Consider the following 21,829-nt stretch of genomic DNA (forward strand, 5'->3'; position numbering starts at 1 on the left):
TACACTTTCCATTTGGAACTTACAGAGTCAGCATCTTCTACCTTTTGAAACATGTTCAGTTTTGGCTTTAACGATATGAATTTGCACCGCCTGTCTTGAGCTGATGTGATTATTCCTTCGGTTTTGGGATTTATTATTTTTTTTAAAAAAAGAATTCCAGGTTTCTGTTGATGCCAAGTCAAATTTTGATCTGATTTTCCCTTCAGTGTCATGTATTCATATATATATGAATAGATCACATTGTCATTTCAAAAATGATAAAAATGAAGGCAGCTCTACCAAGGAAAACAACAAAAGTGGGAGGAGAACCTTTGATTTCGTGACAGATGAGACAACAAAGTGATCACTGTAAGTGGGCTGGAACTGTGTTGCCAATTTGTGCTAAGCTCCTCAAAATGATGCTCAAGGTCACCTACATAGGAATATCCATTGCACAAAAAGTTATCATATCTCCATACGTTTGCAAGTATAATGGAGTATAAGGAGATCGTGGTGGTGCAGTGGTTAGAATGCAGTATTGCAGGATAACTCTGCCCATAGCCGGCAGTTTGATCCTGACCGGCTCAAAGTTCACTCAGCCTTCCATCCTTCCGAGGTCGGTAAAATGAGGACCCAGATTGTTGGGTGCAAATAGGCTGACTCTGTATCCTGCTTAGAGAGGGCTCTAAAGGACTGTGAAGCGGTATATAAGTCTTAAGAGCTTTCTTTCTTTCTTTCTTTCTTTCTTTCTTTCTTTCTTTCTTTCTTTCTTTCTTTCTTTCTTTCTTTCTCTCTTTCTTTCTTTCTTTCTTTCTCTCTCTCTCTCTCTCTCTCTCTCTCTCTCTCTCTTTCTTTCTTTCTTTCTTTATCATGGTTAGAATGCAGTATTGCAGGCTGACTCTGCCCACCGCCAGCAGTTCAGCAGTTCGATCCTGACTAGCTCAAGGTTGACTCAGCCTTCCATCCTTCCAAGGTCGGTAAAATGAGGGCCCAGATTGTTGGGGACAAATATGCTGACGCTGCAAACCGCTTAGAGAAGGCTGTAAAGCACTGTGAAGCAGCATGTAAGTCTAAGTGTTATTGCTACGGCTATAATGCAGAATACAAAGCATGCAGAAGAAGGAACAACATCATGAAGTCATGGTATACATTAGGCTAAGATATGTCATCCAGGTAGTCCTTGTCTTACAACTGTTCATTCAGTGACCGTTCAAAATTACAACAGCACTGGAAAAAGTGACTTAGGACCGTTTTCACCCTTTGGATGGTTGCAGCGTTTGATCATGGTCACGTGATGAAATTTGGCGAATGGTTCACATTTATGACGGTTGCAGTGTCCCCGATTCATATGATCACATTTTGCGGCCTTCTGACGAGCAAAGTCAAGGAGGAAGCCTGATTCACTTAACAACCATGTCACTAGTGGAGCAACTGCAGTGATTCACTTAGCAACCGTGGCGAGAAAAGTCGTAAAATGGGGCAAAATTGCCTTGACAACCGTCTCGCTTAGTAAGAGAAATTTTGGACTCAGTTGTGGCCATAAGTCAAGGACTACCTGCATTTTCTTCATGAACAAATACTGGATCTTAATAGTTCCTTTCCACCCGGCCTCATCTCTAAATGACTTCTGGATTCTTAAATCCTCTTAAATTGGCCTAACAGTGCAAAGAACAGTTGAAGAAACATTGAGTTAAGACCCAAAGGTGCTTTTTCAGGAGGCAACTGAACTTTCTTATTATTTTTTCCAGAAGACGTTTTGCTTCTCACCCAAGAAGCTTCTTCAGTTCTGACTGGATGGTGGGGAATGGAAGGATTTATACTCCTTGCAGACAGCTGGTCATTTGCCTTCTTTTAGAGAGTCTTTGAGGCCACTTGGAGGTTTACCTGAGTGGAAGAAGCTTCTTGGATGAGAAGCAAAACGTCTTCAAAGAAAAAGTCCACATGCCTCCTGAAAAAAAAGCACCTTTGCACATAATCTGGACGACTGAGAATCTTCATAGACATGGAGTTAAGACCCAGACTGTGCATTTGGCTCTTGCAATGTTCTCAAACTCTTCACGTAGAGGGGAGTTAGCAATCAAGATAACTTGTCAACCGTTTAGTAGATTGAAAATCACTGCTTAGGGCTCAATTTATTTTTAACCCAAGCATTTCCTGTACCCATCAATCAAGTGGTAGTATTTGCAAACAAATGTCAGGTAAACTTCGATGGGCACGGATTAAGTTAAAGGCTCCTTTCATCCATCTAAAGCTGGGAAATCTATTCTGATCCATAACTGTAAACAGGATGAAATTTTATCCTCCTAGTTCCTTCGAATTCCAGGCTTCTCCGTGTTACTACCAAGTGCAACCGCTGTACCTTTTAAAGACAGAATAGAGTAGAGTAGAGTAGAGTAGAGTAGAGTAGAGTAGAGTAGAATAGAATAGAATAGAATAGAATAGAATAGAATAGAATAGAATAGAATAGAATAGAATAGAATAGAATAGAATAGAATAGAATAGAATAGAATAGAATAGAATGGAATAGAACAGAACTGGAAGGGACCTTGGAGGTCTTCTAGTCCAGCCCCCCGCTCAAGCAGGAGAACCTATACCGTCTCAGTCAGGTGAATGTCCAGCCTCTTCTTAAAAACTTCCAGTGTTGGAGCATTCACCACTTCTGGAGGCAGGTTGTTCCACTGGTTAGTTGTTCGAACTGTCAGGAAGTTTCTCCTCAGTTCTAGGTTGCTTCTCTCCTTGACTAGTTTCCATCCGTTGCTTCTTGTCCTGCCTTCAGGTGCTTTGGAGAACAGCTTGACTCCCTCTTCTTTGGGGAAGCCCCTGAGATATTGGAACACTGCTATCATGTCCCCCCTCGTCCTTCTCTTCATTAAACTAGACACACCCAATTCCAACAACCGTTCCTTATATGTTTTAGCATACAGGCCATTCAGCAAGCAAAGATCACCCCGAGCAATCTTGGCTGTCCCCTCCCTTTTAGTTTGTGATCTTCCTTCTTGCCTGCCTGTTCAACCACCAATGTTTCTTTTTTATCTTTGCACACATTGAGGTATAGATAGTCCTTGACGTACGGCCACAATTGAGCCCCAAATTTTTGTTGCTAAGAGAGACATTTGTTCGGTGACTTTTGCTCCATTTTATGACCTTTCTTGCTACAGCTGTTAAGTGAATCACTGCAGTTGTTAATACGTTAGCAGCACGGCTGTTAAGTGAATCTGGTTTCCCCATTGATTTTGCTCATCTGAAGGTCACAAGAGGGGACCACAAGACCTCAGGACACTTCAACCGTCATAAATATGAATCAGTTGCTATTTGAACATTGATCAGGTAAGCACGGTTGTCAGTGTGAAAAACGGTCATAAGTCACTTTTTTTTAGTGCTGTTGTAATTTTGAACGGTCACTAAACAGACGGTTGTAAGTCACAGACTTATTTCCATTCCCTGATGTTAACTCAAGAGCCTCATGGTGCCCCGTGGGCTACAATTGGATTCCTGATTGGGCAATGAAGCTGTGCGAGTTATATCAGATTTATCACAGCTGGATTTCCTAAATCCTGTGAATTAAACTGCAGGCGGTTGACTCAGAATTGCTTCTCCAACTGGTTTTTTTTTTCTCCCCAGATTTCTGAGTCATACTGATATAGCCAGCTTTCTCTCGAATTTGCTACCATAATGCCATACGCTTCTTTCAAATCATATGTCTCTCCAAATCGACTTACTACAGTATAAAGGACAGCAATGATGGAAAATTGATTTTTTGCTTTTCACTAGCAACCCACTGACCGACACAGTTTCTATTCGCACACGCATATGTCGACACACAAGCCAGGCTGAACAAATATGACATCTCTCGGAAAAGAATTAGATATAATTTTCTTCACAATATTCCAGGGTTTTTTTTTCCCTACAAAAAAAAAAAAAAAACAACTGCTGCAAGGTTGCTTTGATTTACATTGTTATCCAAAAGCTTTTCAAGATTCACCCAAAACCACAATGTAGTGCCTGCGGGGACCCCAAAACTGGTCATCACTTTATTTGAAACATTAAAATGACCATAATTGCCCAAGACTGCCAAATCTTTCAAAATACTGAAGTCCCCAGCTAAAGTTTTGCAAGATTACAGCAAATGACCTAGCAAAAACACAGGGGATTTAAAAGGAGAACAGCAATCTTTTCTGGGATTTGGCGATTTCATAAGATTTTAGGCTTTTTTTTAAAAAAAAAGGAATGTGTAGAGTACCGGTACTTTCTCTGTAATTTCTTACGGAGAATAACTCTGGTGTTTCCCGAACCTTATTTTGGCTGCCCCTTAACTAACTAGCTGACCCCACCTCACCACTGCATTTCCTTCTCCCTCTCTGCTCATCTTTTAAAATTTCATATGATTGTATTTCCATTGCTTGTTTTTATTGTTTTATGCCTTTACCATTGTTATTTTTTTCACATTTCCCCCCATTTTATTGCTGGAAGCTGCCCAGAGTAGCCTCTAGGCTAGATGTATGTATGTATGTATGTATGTATGTATGTATGTATGTATGTGTTCATTCATTCATTCATTCATTCATTCATTCATTCATAAAATTTGTTGGTCACCCATCTTACCCTACGCTAAGTCTGGGGTTACATCTAAGCTAAAACATAAAAAGTTAGAATCAAACCTTAAAATCAAAGACCCGTGGGGAGGCCAGTGGGGAAGTGGGGGGTGGGTGGGATCTGTTGTTACTTGATCAACCCGACTGGCAGAGCTAAGTCTTTAGGCCCTTACCAAAAGATAGGAGGGTTGGGGACCAATCTCTCATCAGGGGGAAGGGGGAGCAAGATGTTCCAGAGGACAGGAGCAACAGGAGAGAAGGCCCACCTCCTGGACCCCACCAGTGGGGTGAGACAGTCCCTCAACCCTAGCCTGGACCATGCCATGAAGGGCTTTCAAAGTCATCACCAACACATTGGATTGCACCGGGAAGCAGATTGGTAACCAGTGCAGCCCGCGGAGCAGCGGTGTACCAGGAGCCGTTTTTGGGGGTCCCAAAAAGCCACCTGTGCCTATGCACTCTGCACCAGTTGTTGCTTCCGAATAGCCCCATGTAGAGCGCCTTACGGTAGTCCAGTCGATGATTAGGAATGGAATGACTGAGCACAGGGAGTCCTGGTCCAGGAAAGGGAGGATGGGCAACAAGTAATTTTTCAGAACAAACAAACAAACTCATCTCAGCAAGAGCCACAGATCTGGGTTTTTTTTTAATCAGGCTCACCACCAGCTAATGTAGTCCTGCTAGGATCTAGGAAGAGTGCAATCAATTAAGATGATTAATGGATCTACTGTGGTCAGCAGTTCCCTGCTTCATGAATCTGTTGGCTGTTCCAGCTGTAATGTGGTTCCCCCCCAACATATATAGTTTCTTAAAACCTCCAACAGAATTGCTGCAAAGTATCTGTCAGATTGTAAATCCATGAATGCTACTTGGCAACACAGGCAGAACTCCAGATTCTCTTTAACCAGCATTAATGATTCACCTGTAGAGACGGTTACCAGCATCAAATTCCTGGGTGTGCAGCTAACGAGTAGGCTGGCTTGGTCACTCAACAGCGAGACACTGGTGAAGCGGGCACAGCAGCGCCTGCATTTTCTGCGTCGCATGAGAAAAGCTCATCTTCCTTCCCCTGTTCTGACCACTTTGGGGGACGATTGAGAGCATCAGTCTGGTTTGGAAGCATCCCCGTTTCGGACAGGAAGGCGGTGCAGAGAGTGGTGAGGACAGTAATAACAGATCATTGGCAGTTCCCTCCCTCCCGTCCAGGACATGGCACAGAAGCGTTGCCTGAGCAGGGTCCGTAAGATTGTCAGGGACACGACACATCCTCTTTACAACCTGTTTTCCTTGTTAACTTCTGGGAGGAGGGGACTCCGTGGTATCCGAAGCAGAACATCCAGATTCAGCCATAGTTTCATTCCATACAGCATTAACCTTGTGAACTCTCAAGCTTCCTCCTTCCATTATGTATTCAAGATGGACAGTATTTAATATTTTATTGTTATGTATGTGTAGGGGTGTGGGTCTATACATATGTTGTATATAATATGTTTTGGGTGTGTGTCATGTATGTGTTTCACTTTGAGAGCGGGCAACTAAATTTCATTTTTGATGTGTGCCGTTGTGCCCACAGTTAAAAATGGCTATAAAGATTATCTTTTCTTCTCTAAAGAGGAAAAAGGATTAGAAATTTGTCTGTATTTCCTCACCAACAGCTTCATAATACCCAGTTGATCCCATAAACCTAGGTGGAAAACACTAACTCTACAAAATCAATCTGTCTGATCCAGCTGTGACTAAGAACTGTATCATTATTCTTGTATACAATCTCTTGGAAGTAAGTTAATAATGCCCTCTTACCCCTTTATTTACTCCAGACGGGGACTGCAGCCAAGAAATTAAAAGACGCTTGCTCCTGGGGAGGAAAGCCATGGCAAATCTAGACAGCACACTAAAAAGCAGAGACGTCACCCTGTCAACAAAAGTCCGTATAGTCAAGGCTATGGTCTTCCCAGTTGCAATGTATGGCAGTGAAAGCTGGACCATAAGAAAGGCTGAGCGCCAAAGAATTGAGGCCTTTGAACTATGGTGCTGGAGAAGACTCCTGCGAGTCCCTTGGACCGCAAGGCGATCAAACTAGTCAGTCCTAAAGGAGACCAACCCTGACTGCTCTTTAGAAGGCCAGATCCTGAAATTGAAACTCAAATACTTTGGCCACCTAATGAGAAGGAAGGACTCACTGGAGAAGAGCCTCATGCTGGGAAAGGTTGAGGACAAGAGAAGAAGGGGACGACAGAGAATGAGGTGGCTGGATGGAGTCACTGAAGCAGTAGGAGTGAGCTTAAATGGACTCCAGAAGATGGTAGAGGACAGAAAGGCCTGGAGGAACGTTGTCCATGGGGTCACAATGGGTCGGACACGACTTCGCAACTAACAACAACACCCCTTTATCCTTTCTATTTGTAAAAGAAACTAACAATTTAGTGCGTAATACCTCTACAAAAAACCCCACAAATTCCATGTTAAGCATTATTAGAAAGGGATTGAAATTAAATTATTCTCCCCATTAAATTAAATCTCCCCATTCTTTCATGTCCTTACATATATTTATAAGTGGGATCTTGGAGACGGATCTCTTACACCATAATTGGTGCGGGGGAGTTGTAATAATGTTGGAAAGAGTGCAGAGAGCAATCCAAACCATCCAGAGCAGACATCTCAAACACAAGGCCCGGGGGCCGGATCCGGCCCACAAAGTGGTTTCATGCGGCCTGCAAAGCCATCCTGGAAACAGTGAGGGAACGGCCCCCACTGTCTTGGCCCTGGCCCAGAGACCCTCCTCCTGCCAGAGACCCTCAGATCTGTCCCAGTCCTGCCCGGGCCCCCATAGGCACCCTTGATGCAAACTATGTAGAGCTGACCACGCCCACCCAGCAGGCCATACACACTCTGGCCACGCCCACCCAGTAGGCCATGCCCACCCTGGCCATACCCACCCGGCCCCCTGAGGGCAACCGCAATGCTGATGCGGCCCTCAATGAAATTGAGTTGGACACCCCTGATCCAGAGCCTCAAACTCTTTTCTTTCTAGGAAAAAAACAGGGTGTTTGAAATCCCTTACCCTCGATAAAAACACATGTAAAATCATGACTGTCGTTGAACAAGCGAGCCCTAGGACTAAAAGGCGTCTCAAGAAATTGATTAGAATTGTGGGAAGAAAAAAAAAAGGGGGTCCAGTTCCAAGCTGGGAGAAAGACACTGAAAAATAAAATGGTGGCTGGCTGCTTAGGAAAGAAGGTCTCTGTTTACTGATAAGCAGAACCAACAACAGCATGCAGTTCTGGGACAGCTAACAAACGGAGTTGAGAGTAGGTGGGTTTTTATACATTCTTCAGGGGCTTTGTGATCGGGATGCCTGTTTGTTGTGAAATGTACTTCGACCTGTGCTTGATTGCGCCCTTTTATTGTTGCCTGACTCCCATTGTGGCTGGGAGGTCAGGCCCTTGTCCTTGGAGCTGGGCGGAGAATGCAGATTTTTAGGAGTCTTTGTTTTTCTAATCCCATCAGCTCCAACCTTCTGTAGGAGTTGTGGCTGAAGGCGTTTTCTTTATGAATAGGGTGACCGAGATCTTTTTGAATGGATTACAAAATCTCAATCCCTAAAGATTAGCCTCTTCAGGTTTCTGCTTGAGGCTGTTTTCCTATAGCGGGAAGACTGGGCCCACTTTCTGTATTTAAGAACATGTTTCTCCTCATCTCCTTCAGGAGAAATGTAATATTTTGCCTCTTGTAATATTCCCCAAAATATTTCATTCTCAAACGGGGGGGGGGAGGGTTTCCCACAGAATGATAGTTAAACCATAGGAAACCAAGTAAAGGGAATTCTCGACTTAACAACCATTCACTGTTCCAAGTTACACTGGGACTGAAAGAAAGGGACTAAGAACTAGTCCCTGTAGTTATAACCGTTGCAACATCCCCACCACCGGGCGATCAAAATCTAGGTTTGATCTAAACTTATGATGCTTGCAGCATCCCGAGGTCGTCTGAACTCTGTTTGAGACCCTCCCAGTCAACCTCTGACAAACAAAATTAAGGGGGAAGCCAGATTCGCTTAACGACTGCGTGATTGGCTTAACAATAGCAGTCATTTGTTGAACAACTGCTATCATGTCCCCCCTCGTCCTTCTCTTCATTAAACTGGAGATACCCAATTCCAGCAGCCGTTCCTTATATGTTTTAGTCTCCAGTCCCCTAATCACCTTTGCTGCCCTTCTCTGTACTCTTTCTAGAGTCTCAACATCTTTTTTACATCGTGGTGACCAAAACTGGATGCAGTATTCCGAGTGTGGCCTTACCAAGGCATTGTAAAGCGGTATTAACACTTCACGTGATCTTGATTCTATCCCTCTGTTAATGCAGCCTAGCACTGAGTTGGCTTTTTTTGGCAGCTGCAGCACATGGCTGGATCATATTTAAGTGATTGTCCACTAGGACTCCGAGATCCCTCTCACAGTTATTACTGTTGAGCATGGTACCACCTATACTATACCTGTGCATTTGGTTTTTCTTGCCTAAATGTAGAAGCTTACTTTTTTCACCACTGAATTTCATTTTGTTAGATAGCACCCAGTGTTCAAGTCTGTCCAGATCCTCCTGTATCTTAAGCCTATCTTCTGGAGTATTGGCTATTCCTGCCAGCTTGGTGTCGTCTGCAAATTTGATGAGTTCCCCATCTATCTCCTCATCCAAATCATTAATGAAGATGTTGAAGAGCACTGGGCCCACAACAGAGTCCTGGGTTAGAAAATAGGGTTAGAGAATGAAAGCACAAATTACCTGAGTCTTCCATCCTCTGCAGCAGCTCCTCCTGGTATTATCTTAGTAATAAATATTCCAGGATCGTCCCCGATATGTGGGTTATCTGTTCCTCCAGCAATACTGAACCCCAGGCCAGAATTGCCCTAAAGAAAAGAGAAGGAGAACAAGAACACAACTGTTACAGAAAGAGTGTCCTTGACTACACAAGTGTAACAGTAAAAGTTGGAAAGGGACTTTGGAGGTCTATTAGTCTGACCCCCTGTTGAAGAAGAAGACCCTGTACCATTCTGGATAAATGGCTGCCCAGTCTCTTCTTGAAGACCTCCAGTGATGGAGCACCCACAACTTCTGAAGACAAGCCGTTCCACTCATTATTTGTTCTCGCGATCAGGCAATTTCTCCTTAGTGCTAGATTGGATCTCTCTTTAATGAACTTCCACCCATTATGTCTTGTCCTGCCCTCAGGTGCTTTGGAGACAAGATTGACTCCCTCTTCTCTGTGACAATCCCTCAAATATTGGAAAACTGCTATCACGTCACCCCTAATCCTTCTAGTTCACTTAACAGAATAACACAATTTGAAGGGGCCTTAGAGGTCCTTTAAGGGACGCAGTGGCTCAGTGGGTTAGGACGCTGAGCTTGTCGATCAGAAGGTCAGCAGTTTGGCGGGTCGAATCCTGAGTGCCGTGTAGCAGAGTGAGCGCCTGTTACTCGTCCCAGCTTCTGCCAACCTAGCAGTTCGAAAGCACGTAAAAAGGCAAATAGAAAAATAGGAACCACTACGGTGGGAAGGTAACAGCGTTCCGTGCACCTTTGGCGTCTAGTCATGCCGGCCACATGACCATGGAGACGTCCTCGGACAAGCGCTGGCTCTTCGGCTTTGAAACGGAGATGAGCACTGGCCCCTAGAGTCAGAAATGACTAGCACTCATGTGCGGGGGAACCTTTACCTTACCTTTATCTTAGAGGTCTTTTAGTCCAACACCCTGCACAAACAGGAGACCCTATACCATTTCAGGCACATGGGTGTCCAATCTCTTCTTAAAAACCTCCAGTGATGGAGCACCCACGACTTATGAAGGCAAGGCATTCCACTGATTAATTATGATTTCTCTTTAGTTCTAAGTTGGATCTCTCTTTAATGTTCTTCTGCTCTTAACTTCTTGTCCCACCCTCAGAGTGTGTGTGTGTGTGTGTGTGTGTGTGTGTGTGTGTGTGTGTGTGTGTGTGTGATGGTTTAAATCATTCAAAACACAATTAATAAAGCTTTGGGCTGTTTAGACTAAACTTTGAAGGAGTATTTGGTCTTGCAATCCAAGAATCAAAAGGTTTTACAACGAAAAGCAGATTAGATCCCCAGATGGTTAAATGCTGTCTATCGATTCATTTTCCATTTGCTAAAGAGCTAGGCTGCCTCAGTCCAAAGCCTTTTAGAGTGTTGTGCTTTTAATAACCCAAGTTTAGCTTATTGTTGCAAAATAGCTCTTCCCCTTATGAAGAAAAAATGGACAGGATTCCAGCTGCTCTTCACACCATACTCTAAAGCATCTTAAAGATAATCAGAGCTCCAGTGGTTTGCTAAGTTGCTTTGGCTACAAAAGTTCTTGTAAGACACACACACTGAGAATACCACTGCGACAAAACAACAATCAGTGTTATTTTGGGGCTGACGATTTATGGATTCCTCTACCTGTATGAATTCTGGAGTGGGTATTGGAATAAGGAATGATAAGCCCCAAAGAGTTGATCAAAAATTTTATTTCTGCTTTGCGCTTTCCTTGCTGAGAGGATAGTGCCATGATGGGGAACTCTTTGGGCTCAATGTGTCAAAAATTCAGAAAAAAGCCTAACTTGACAGTTCTGGTGTGTCTCACCCCCTCCCCCCATCCAAAAAAAGAAACAATTCTTTATATATTCATTTATTCTTTTTTTAAAAAATGGAGGCAACGGCAGGTTGCATAAGGCCTTCATTGTTTTTTCTTAGAATTTTTATTTATTTATTTCCAAAGTTAAAATACAGAATCGAAGTACTAGAAAGGAGAATACAAAACAAGAGCAAAGGAAAAAGTGTATAGAACGAAATATTAAACTTACACATAAAATGTTCTCGGTTGAATACTGATAAAATATATTTCTGCAATAACAATTGTCCTCCCCTTGCAAAATAGGTCCACAACTTATGAATGTCTACATCTATATTTACAAAATTGCTCTATAACCGTGGTGGTGAACCTATGGCTCGCGTGCCACAGGTGGCACGCAGAGCTCTCTCTGTGGGCACGTGCACCATCGCCCAAATCCTAGGCCTTCAGCTAGGTTTTATAAAACATTTTCACTTTAGGCCTCCACTGCCATGTGCAAAAAAAAAAAGGTTCAATCAATAAATTTCAACTTCTCGTGGGGAAAAAAAAGATCTCACAAAGTTGGAATTGATTGATTGAACTTTTTAGTCCCACCCAGTCTGCCGTTACCACCACAGCCATGCCCACCCAATGGGCCACGCCCACCCAATGGGCCACACCCACCCAGTGGGCCACACCCACCCAATGGGCCACACCCACCCAATGGGCCATGCCCACCCAGCACCCGACGATACATAAGTGGGTTTTCGGTTGCAGTTTAGGGACTTGGCCTCTAAAAGGTTCGCCATCACTGCTCTATAACATAAAAAAAAATGTCACAGATATAGACCTCTAATATCAGTCAACCGATTTGACCTACCATTCATCTACTATTAAAAAAAAAGTTACAGGTAATCCTTGACTTACAATCTTCCATTCAGTGACCATTTGCATTTACAACGGCACTGAAAAAAAAGTGACTTATGAATGTTTTTCCACACTTGTGACCGTTACAGCGTCCCCATGGTCACCTGATCAAAATTCAGAGGCTTGGCCCCTGGCTTATACTTCTGACGCTTGTCCCGGGGTGATGTAATTCCCCTTTTGTGACCGGACAAGTAATGTCATTGGGGAAGCCAGATTCGCTTAACAACTGTGTTCTTAACTTAACAACTGATGTGCTTCACTTAACAATTAATGGCAAAAAAGATTGTAAAATGGGGCAAACTTTGCTTAACAACTGTCTCGTTGGGCAGAAATGTTGGGTTCAAAATTTGTGAGGGTAAAAAACTTGTGATGGTAAGCCTAGGACTACTTTTATCTTATTGTAATTCTATCCCACTTTCAGTTACTTGATGTATACTCCGGGTGGAAGCACAGAAAAAGAGGAAGAGGAGATCATGTTTGTAGCAGACAGAGGTCTTAAAAAATGGATAATGTCAAGTTCAAAGAAATTACCCAGAATGATGTGTCAGCAACAGACTGAAGGCTCTTTGGATTCGACCCAACGGAAGCCAACACACAAAAGGAAGGGTCAGCACCTTTGTGTGTACTCTGAAGTCCCGAAAACCGCTAGTAATTAATTGTCTTGTAATCCTTGACCTGATCAACAGTCAGCAAGATTCTTGCCCTGTGGTTATTGAGTACATCTTCTTCTTGAAAGGGAATTTGAGGTCACATGAAGACACAAAAGGGCAACGTGTGGGCAAAAGATAAGTTGTGCTTCTGTTCTCTTGGGGAAATTTAAAAGTCTACCCTGGGGTTTTGAAAAAAGGCAGGGTAAAAGATTTTTTTGTCATCGTTCGCAGAATAACGTATCCTCAATGGAAGGTTAGGAGCTTTGAAAATGGGATTGAAATTAGCTCCTAATGAGAGTGACATCTGTATGGGCAAGGCTTCAGAGCAATCTCTACAAGGGATTGTGTGTGTGTGTGTCTGTGTCTCTGTGTTTATACAATAGCAGGTAAATGCCTTTTTTAAATAAGAGCATCGGGCAAACCATTATGCCACCACAGCAACATTATACATATAGTCCTTGACTTATGACCGTAATGGAGTCTATCCATGACGGTCGTAGGTTATAACAGTTATGACCTTTCTTGCTGCAGTTGTTAAGTGAATCACTACAGTTGTTAAATTAGTAACAACTCGCCTCAAGAGGGCACCACCGATGTCAGGTTCAGTGAAATGCTCTGTTGTAATTTTGAGGTTTTCTATAATTTCCGGCAGAACACTAAAAAGCAGAGACATCACCCTGTCAACAAAAGTGCGTATAGTCAGGGCTATGGTCTTCCCAGTTGCAATGTATGGCAGTGAAAGTTGGACCATAAAAAAGGCTGAGCGCCAAAGAATTGAGGCCTTTGAACTATGGTGCTGGAGAAGACTCCTGCGAGTCCCTTGGACTGCAAGGCGATCAAACCAGTCAGTCCTAGAGGAGATCAACCCCGACTGCTCTTTAGAAGGCCAGATCCTGAAGCTGAAACTCAAATACTTTGGCCACCTAATGAGAAGGAAGGACTCACTGGAGAAGAGCCTCATGCTGGGAAAGGTGGAGGGCAATAGAAGAAGGGGACGACAGAGAATGAGGTGGCTGGATGGAGTCACTGAAGCAGTAGGCGTGAGCTTAAATGGACTCCAGAAGATGGTAGAGGACAGGAAGGCCTGGAGGAATGTTGTCCATAGGGTCGCGATGGGTCGGACATGACTTCGCAGCTAACAACAACAACAACATAATTTTCGGTGACTCTCTGAGAATGATTATGATCACGATTTATCACTTTGTTACTTGTATGTAGGCTGAGAGCTTCTGCACTGGAGACAAATTCCTTGTGTGTCCAATCGCTCTTGGCCAATAAAGAATATTCTATTCTATTCTATTCTATTCTATTCTATTCTATTCTATTCTATTCTATTCTATTCTATTCTATTCTATTCTATTCTATTCTATTCTATTCTATTCTATTCTATTCTATTCTATTCCGTTCCAATTTAAAAGAACGACAAAACAGTGTCCTTTTGTGGATCACCAAAAGTCTACCTTCTCTGTAATGGTGCCTGCTATATTTCTCCCTCCTGAAATATGGACAGCATCTACCATAGAGATAGTCCTCAACTTACGACTGATAACTGAGCCTGCAATTTTATGCTTGATTTTACGACTTTTTTGTTGCCATCATTAAGCGAATGACATGGTGATTAAGTGAACCTATTATAAATGCCAGCTCGGAGCAAAAATGTCATAAACTGTGATCATGTGGCTGCGGGATGCTGCCAATGGCCATAAATAGGGGCTGACTGCCAGGGCCTCTTTTCAACATCCATCATAACATTGAAAGGTTGCTAAGTGACATGTTGTAAGTCAAGGACTACCTGTATTGAGATCTCGTGCATATTGTCAACCCACTTTTGCTGCAATAATGACGGCACCAGCAATAAGAAAATGGTAGGAACGGCTGAGCCAAACGATACACAGTCACATGCCGAGCAATAGCTGACTATAATTGAGCATGAAATGTTTACACAGAAGTTTGGAACAGCTGTCAATCAAAAGGCTGCTTCCAAAAGACATTTCAAAGCTTAAGCATTACATGGGGGGAAAAAAAATCTCAATAGCTGAGAAACCAATAATCCAGTCCTGAATGGATTTGCTATTGTAGCCTTAGGGCAATTGCTTGTACGCCACACGTTAAAGGCTGAATTCATTAAAGCGATGTGCCATATACCCAACATGAAACTAAAATGGGTGTATTTGTCACTGTACACAACAACGTCGCATGTAGGGACCTATTTCAAAAGGTTACTCTGCAAAGGAAGAATAGCAATAGCACTTAGACTTACAGTATATATCACTTCATAGTGTTTTACAGCCCCCTCTAAGCGGTTTATAGACTCAGCATATTTGCCCCCAACAATCTGGGTCCTCATTTTACTGACCTTGGAAGGATGGAAGGCTGAGTCAACCTTGAGCAGGTCAGGATCGAACTCCTGGCTTTGAGCAGAGTCAGCCTGCAATATTAACCAGTGTGCCACTGTGGCTTCTATTTACAGCTATAGCAATAGCACTTATTGCCCCTAGCAATTTGGGTCCTCATTTTACTGACCTTGGAAGGATGGAAGGCTGAGTCAACCTTGAGCAGGTCAGGGTCAAACCCATGGCAGTGGGAAGAATCAGCCTGCAATATCAGCCACTCTGCCACTGTGGCTCCTATTTATAGCAATAGCAATAGCACTTATTGCTCCCAACAATCTGGGTCCTCATTTTACCGACCTTGGAAGGATGGAAGGCTAAGTCAATCTTCAGCTGGTCAGAAACAAACTGCTGGCAGTGGGCAGAGTTAGCCTGCTAAACTGCAATACAGCATTCTAACCACTATGGCTCCATGCCACCCCTATCTTTCCTTTGGGACATCAAGAATTATTTGCCAAAAACTGGCATTTACTTCCACTTTCTGGCAAAAACACACACACCACCTTTTAGGTAAAATGGTTTTGTTTACAGTTCACTTAAGAACTGTGTCATTCACTTAACGATTAACAACATGTAATAAAATCGGGTGAGGTTATATGATGGCCCTGCTTATCAGCCACCATGAATTATAATTTTGGGCTCAATTAGGGATGTAAGTCGAGAACTCTATGTATGGCACTAGCTCGGGTTTGGCAACTCTTAATAAGCAATTTGGACAGCTAAAGGAAACACGGATTTTAATCAAGTGAGAGATGATAAGAGTCATGCCAAATTAACCACTATGTTTATCTTTTACATCAAATATGGAAGAGAACCAACTTATCCCATTTAAGCAAACTTACCTGCCTACGCAGATAAATATGGACACAAGGAACAAGTAGCAGAAGAGATTCCTGAATGGCAATCAAATTCCTTGGTTCAATTGGATTTGATCTCCAATGAGTCAGCAGAGGAATTTGATTTCCCAAGGCAACTTGCCCATCAAATTTTCAATCAATCGATCAGAATAGAGTTAGAAGGGACTTGGAGGTCTTCTAATCCAACCCTCTGTTCAAGCAGGAGACCCTATCCCATTTCAGATAAGTGGCTGATCAGTCTCTTCTTAAAAAATGCCAGTGATGAAGCACCCAGAGCTTCTAAAGGCAAGTGTTCCACTGGTTAATTGTCCTCATTGTTAGGAAGTTTCTCCTCAATTCCAGGTTGCTTCTCTCTTTGGTCAGTTTCCAACCATTGTCTATGGCAGACATGTCAAACACAAGGCCCGGGGGCCGGATCCGGCCCGCGAAGTGGTTTCATGTGGCCCGCGAAGCCATCCTGAAAACAGTGAGGGAACGGCCCCCTCTGCCTTGGCCCTGGCCCAGAGACCCTCCTTCTGCCAGAGACCCTCAGATCTGTCCCACTCCTGCCCAGGCCCCCATAGGCACCCTTGATGTGAACGATGTAGAGCTGGCCACGCCCACCCAGTAGGCCATACGCACTGTAGCCATGCCCACCCAGTAGGTCACGCCCACCCTGGCCATACCCACCTGGCCCCTTGTGGGCAACCGCAATGCTGATGCGGCCCTCAATGAAATTGAGTTTGACACCCCTGGTATGGAGATTCTCAGTCATCTAAGTCATGGTTCTTCCAAACTGTGGTTGCTTGAAAAAGCACCTTTGGGATTTCCATCCATTGTTTCTTGTCTTGCCTTCTGGTCCTTTAGAAAATAGGTTGACCCCCTTCTTCTTTGTGGCAGCGCCTCAAATACTAGAATACTGCTACCATGTGTCTCCCCCCCCCCGGGTCCTTCTTTTCTGTAGACTAAAGGTAAAGGTAAAGGTTCCCCCACACATGCGTGCTAGTCATTTCCAACTCTAGGGGCCGGTGCTCATCTCCGTTTCAAAGCCGAAGAGCCAGCGCTTGTCCGAGGACGTCTCCGTGGTCATGTGGCTGGCATGTCTAGATGCCAAAGTTGCATGGAACGCTGTTACCTTCCCACCGTAGTGGTCCCTATTTTTCTACTTGCATTTTTATGTGCTTTCGAACTGCTAGGTTTGCAGAAGCTGGGACGAGTAATAGGCGCTCACTCTGTTACGCGGCACTCGGGATTCGACCCAACAAACTGCCGACCTTCTGATCGACAAGCTCAGTGTCCTAACCCACTGAGCCACCGCATCCCTTTTAAATCTAGACAGCATACTAAAAAGCAGAGACATCACCCTGCCAACAAAAGTGCGTATAGTCAAGGCTATGGTCTTCCCAGTTGCAATGTATGGCTGTGAAAGGTGGACCATAAGAAAGGCTGAGCGTCCTAACCCACTGAGCCACCGCGTCCCTTTACCTTCTCTAGACTAGCCATACCCAGTTCCAGCCATGCCCAATTTTGTGAGATTTCAGACAAACATTTGCCGTCAAGAGTTTTGACAAGCAAAGTTTGTTCAGCTAAAATCCTCTGAAGCAGCTGGATGAGTCAGAGGCAAGCTGGCTACTGGAATGGACCTTTGAACTGACCCCTGTACAGACTTTCTTCATGAGATGTTCAACCAAGGTTTGTGTAGTGCTTGACTGTGCATTTTCTCTTTCTAGAAGCTTTCAGTTGCTGACACACACAAAAGTAATCCTTCCATTCCATCACAGCGGGAGGGCTTTCTCCATCTCTGAGTAAACATAATTGATCAAACGGACTGGAGCTCAGGCCTTTAATGTTTCTGCTTAGCAAGCCATCGCCTTTATTGGCACACAGCTTCTCCCCAATCAATTACTCAACCGAAAACTAAAATAAGAGACAGCAAGCAAGGATGGGAACTGAAGCAGAGAGGCAAGGGAGAAGAGAGGATGGTGGTAAACTGACTGACTAGCTTAAAGCACCCCTAAAATCCTTGCTGCTTTCTGAGTTTGGTTGTATTCTTGCAGACATTTCATTACCAAACTAGATAACAACATCAGTGCTAACCCCACTCCCTTCTAGCGCTGATGATGTAACCTAGCTGGGTAATGAAATGTCTGCAAGAAAACAGCCAAGCTCAGAGAGTACCAAGGACCCCATTTCAACCTGAACTACAAATATTCTCCTTTATTGGCACCACTGTGGTTATAAATGTGGGTGGGATGCCAAGCACCAAAAGTTTGATCACACGATTGCAGGGGCATTGCAACAGCTCTAACTTCGGGGCTCACGTGTCTTCATTCAGCATCACTGTAATTTCAGATAGTCACCGAACAAATAATGGTAAGTTAAGGGCAACTACTAAAAGAACTGATTTTAACAAATTCAGAGAGAGAGATCTTGGGAGGGATTCCATAGATGAAAATCTTAAAGGAGAAAGCATCACAAGAAGCTTGGGAAACTCTGAAAAATATACTCATAAAAGCCCAGTTCAGCACAATACCACTGAAAAAGAAAAACAAGAAATCCAGCAAGAAACCAGCATCAAAGAACCCTCTGATAAATGGAAAGGTAAAAATGACAAAAACGACAAATACAAAACAAAGGAAAGAAGGACACAAAACTAAGGCAGAATATCAACAGATAGCCTGAATCTTGAAGGATGAACTCAGGAAAGCAAAGGCTCAGAATGAACTAAGACTTGCAACCTGCAAAGAGATGGAAGCAAAACCTGCAATTAGTGCAGGTTTGAGTCCCACCAGGCTCAAGGTTGACTCAGCCTTCCATCCTTCCGAGGTAGGTAAAATGAGGACCCAGATCATTGGGGGCAATAAGCTGACTTTGTAATAATGCCGCTTGGGGGTGGCCCTGAAAGCCCTAATAAGCAGGCATATACATAGAATGAAGGCTATTGCTAAGCACATTGATTTGTGCTTTAGATTGTAAGCCGCCCTGAGTCTTCGGAGAAGAGCGGGATATAAATGGGATTAAAAAAAAAAGAACCTGGAGCAGATGTAGATTTTCCCTTAATATTTGGAGGAGAGCAATTTGGCTGAAGAGGTCAAGGTGACATTGAGCATGGATAATGAATGCTTTGGATACGCTGGGAGTCTGAAAATTCTTATGGTTGAGAAGCATTATTTTATGCCCTGCATTCTCAAAGACCTCTAATTCTTCCCTGTGGTCCTTCAAGCACCAAGGGAAATAACTTCTATTGATCCCATAAAATTCTGCACCCAAGTCTGATAATATTCTGCAGGGACTAAAATAACTGTAATGGTCACTTCCTGGGCTGATAAAGATTTAGGAGACAGTTGTGCCAACTAACAAGCTGCAAGTGACTTTGTTATCAGCAAACAGGCTCCACCACCTTACCAGAGGCGGTTAAAAATCTCAGTACATTTTGGTATATATTGTTCTAACTGGGAAATAATTCAGCCGCTAGAAACGTTGTGATCCCAACCTTACTCTCAATTCATCTTATGAAGGAGACTCTGTGAGAATTGCATTTGGGGAATAAAAAAAAAATCACTTCCAATTAGAGGCAGAGGTCAAAGAGCCTACTCTCGTAGGGACTGCCAAGAATTCATTTTGCTGTTTTGTAAAGAATTGTGGAAAGTAGTCTGAAACTGCGTAAAACAGATTGCAGGAACTAAGGTTCTGCTTCATTCAGAATAGAATAAAAGAATAACAGAGTTGGAAGGGACCTTGGAGGTCTTCTAGTCCAACCCCCTGCTCAGGTAGGAAACCCTCTACCATTCCAGACAAGTAGCTGTGCAGACTTTTCTTTAAAGACTTCCTGTGTTGGAGCATTCACAGCTTCTGGAGGCAGGTTGTTCCGCTGGTTAGTTGTTCTGACTGTCAGGAAATTCCTCCTTAGTTCTAGGTTGCTTCTCTCCTTGCTTGGTTTCCATCTGTTGCTTCTTGTTCTGCCTTCAGGTGCTTTGGAGGTTGACCCCCTCTTCTTTGGGGCAGCCCCTTAGATATTGGAACACTGCTATCATGTTATCCCTTGCTTTCCATTCATTAAACTATACAGTATATATCCAATTCCTGCAACCATTCTTTGTATGTTTTAGTCTCTAGTCCCCTAATCATCTTGCAAGCTCTCCTTGGAAGATCATATAGGAGCTGTGACTAGGGAGGCCTTTGCCCAGGTTCGCCTGGTGCGCCAGTTGCGGCCCTATCTGGACTGGGATGCCTTGCATACAGTCACTCATGCGCGCGTGACCTCTCGTTTAGACTACTGCAATGCTCTCTACATGGGGCTGCCCTTGAGGACTACTCGGAGGCTTCAGCTGGTGCAGAAGGCGGCTGCGCGAGTGGTGGTGGGGGTTTCCCGATACTCCCATGTAACACCTCTACTCTGCGAGCTGCATTGGCTTCTGGTTGCCCTCCGGGTGAGATTCAAGGTGCTGGTAATCACCTATAAAGCCCTAAATGGCATGGGTCCGGATTACTTACGGGAGCACCTGCTGCCGGCATCAACTTCCCTTCATCCAGTGCGCTCCCACAGAGAGGGCCTCCTTAGGGTGCCGTCGGTCAAAGAGTGTCGACTGGTGACCCCTAGGGGGAGGGCGTCTGTGGGCGCGCCAGACCTTTGGAACCGTTTACCGGTTGAGCTCTGGATGGCTCCTGACCTTCGCTCCTTCCGCCATGACCTAAAAACTTACTTATTTGAACAAGCCGGCCTGGTCTGATGGGTTTGGGGTATTTTAATATTAATTTTATTAATTTTTATTGTAATTAGGCTAATTATTTAATCCTTTCTTAACTTTTGTACATTGTATTTTTATTGTATTTATTGCCCTGTACACTGCCCTGAGTCCATCGGGAGAAGGGCGGTATAGAAATTAAATTATTATTATTATCATTATCATTATCATTATTATTATTATTATTATTATTATTATTATTATTATTATTATTATTATTATATTTGTTGCTCTTCTCTGCACTGTTAGAGTCTCAACTGGATGCAATATTCCAATCTTACCAAGGCCTTTTAAAGTGGTAATAACATTACACATGAACTTGATTCTATCCCTCTGTTAGTGCAGCCTAGGATTGCATTGGCTTTTTTGCTAGTTGCAGCACACTGCTGACTCATATTTAAGTGATTGTCCACTAGCAGTCCAAGATCCCTCTCACAGTTACTACTGTTGAGTCAGGTACCACCTATTCTATATTTGTGCATTTGGTTTTTCTTGCCTAAATGTAGAACCTTATTTTTCCATTCCTATGCCTTCAGAAAATCCTGCCACATATAGGTGGTCCTCGACTTAGGACCGTAATGGAGCCTGTCCATTATGGTTGTAAGTCATGACAATTGTCAAGTGGGTCATCCAAGTGACCGACTCAATTTTATGAATTTTTTTGTGTTGGTAATTAAGGGAGCCCTCAAGAACGAAACTTTGGCAGCCATGCACCTCTTCATTTCAACTTGCCATTAAGTAAGGGGGGGAGTTGTTGCTTTAGAATGGGTTATATCAGGGGTCTTCAAACATCGCCCTTTTATGAGTTTTAGACTTCAAATCCCAGAATTCCTCAGCCAGCCACACTGGCTAAGGAATTCTGGGAGCTGAAGTCCACAAGTCATAAAAGGGCCAAGTTTGAAGAGCCCTGGGTTAGATGGAAAAATGAAATCTCTACAGTTCTGCTGAAGACTGTGAGAGCCTGAAACCTTTCCAAGGACACTGCAGCAGGTGTGGAGAGGAAGCTGACAGTTCCCATAACAAAGTGAAATTGTTTCTATGGCCTGTGTGAGAGGTTTGGGGTTTGTCTGGAGAAATTATTGTTTAATTCTATGAACTGGTGTCTGGG

At 43.5% G+C, this 21,829-nt stretch overlaps 1 protein-coding gene across 1 annotated transcript in view; it reads right to left on the reverse strand.

The window, feature by feature from the left end:
- DLG2 (discs large MAGUK scaffold protein 2) overlaps positions 1 to 21,829 on the reverse strand; it is a gene marked incomplete at both ends in the record, with an annotated part of 1,055,326 nt that overhangs the window by 241,998 nt on the left and 791,499 nt on the right. The window contains one exon of the mRNA XM_083362102.1: positions 9,351 to 9,475. Coding sequence (XP_083218228.1) covers positions 9,351 to 9,475 — 125 coding nt within the window. The remainder of the gene's footprint in view (positions 1 to 9,350; positions 9,476 to 21,829) is intronic.

Source organism: Vipera ursinii (genome assembly GCF_947247035.1).
Source record: "Vipera ursinii genome assembly, chromosome: 4".
Lineage (NCBI taxonomy): Eukaryota > Metazoa > Chordata > Lepidosauria > Squamata > Viperidae > Vipera > Vipera ursinii.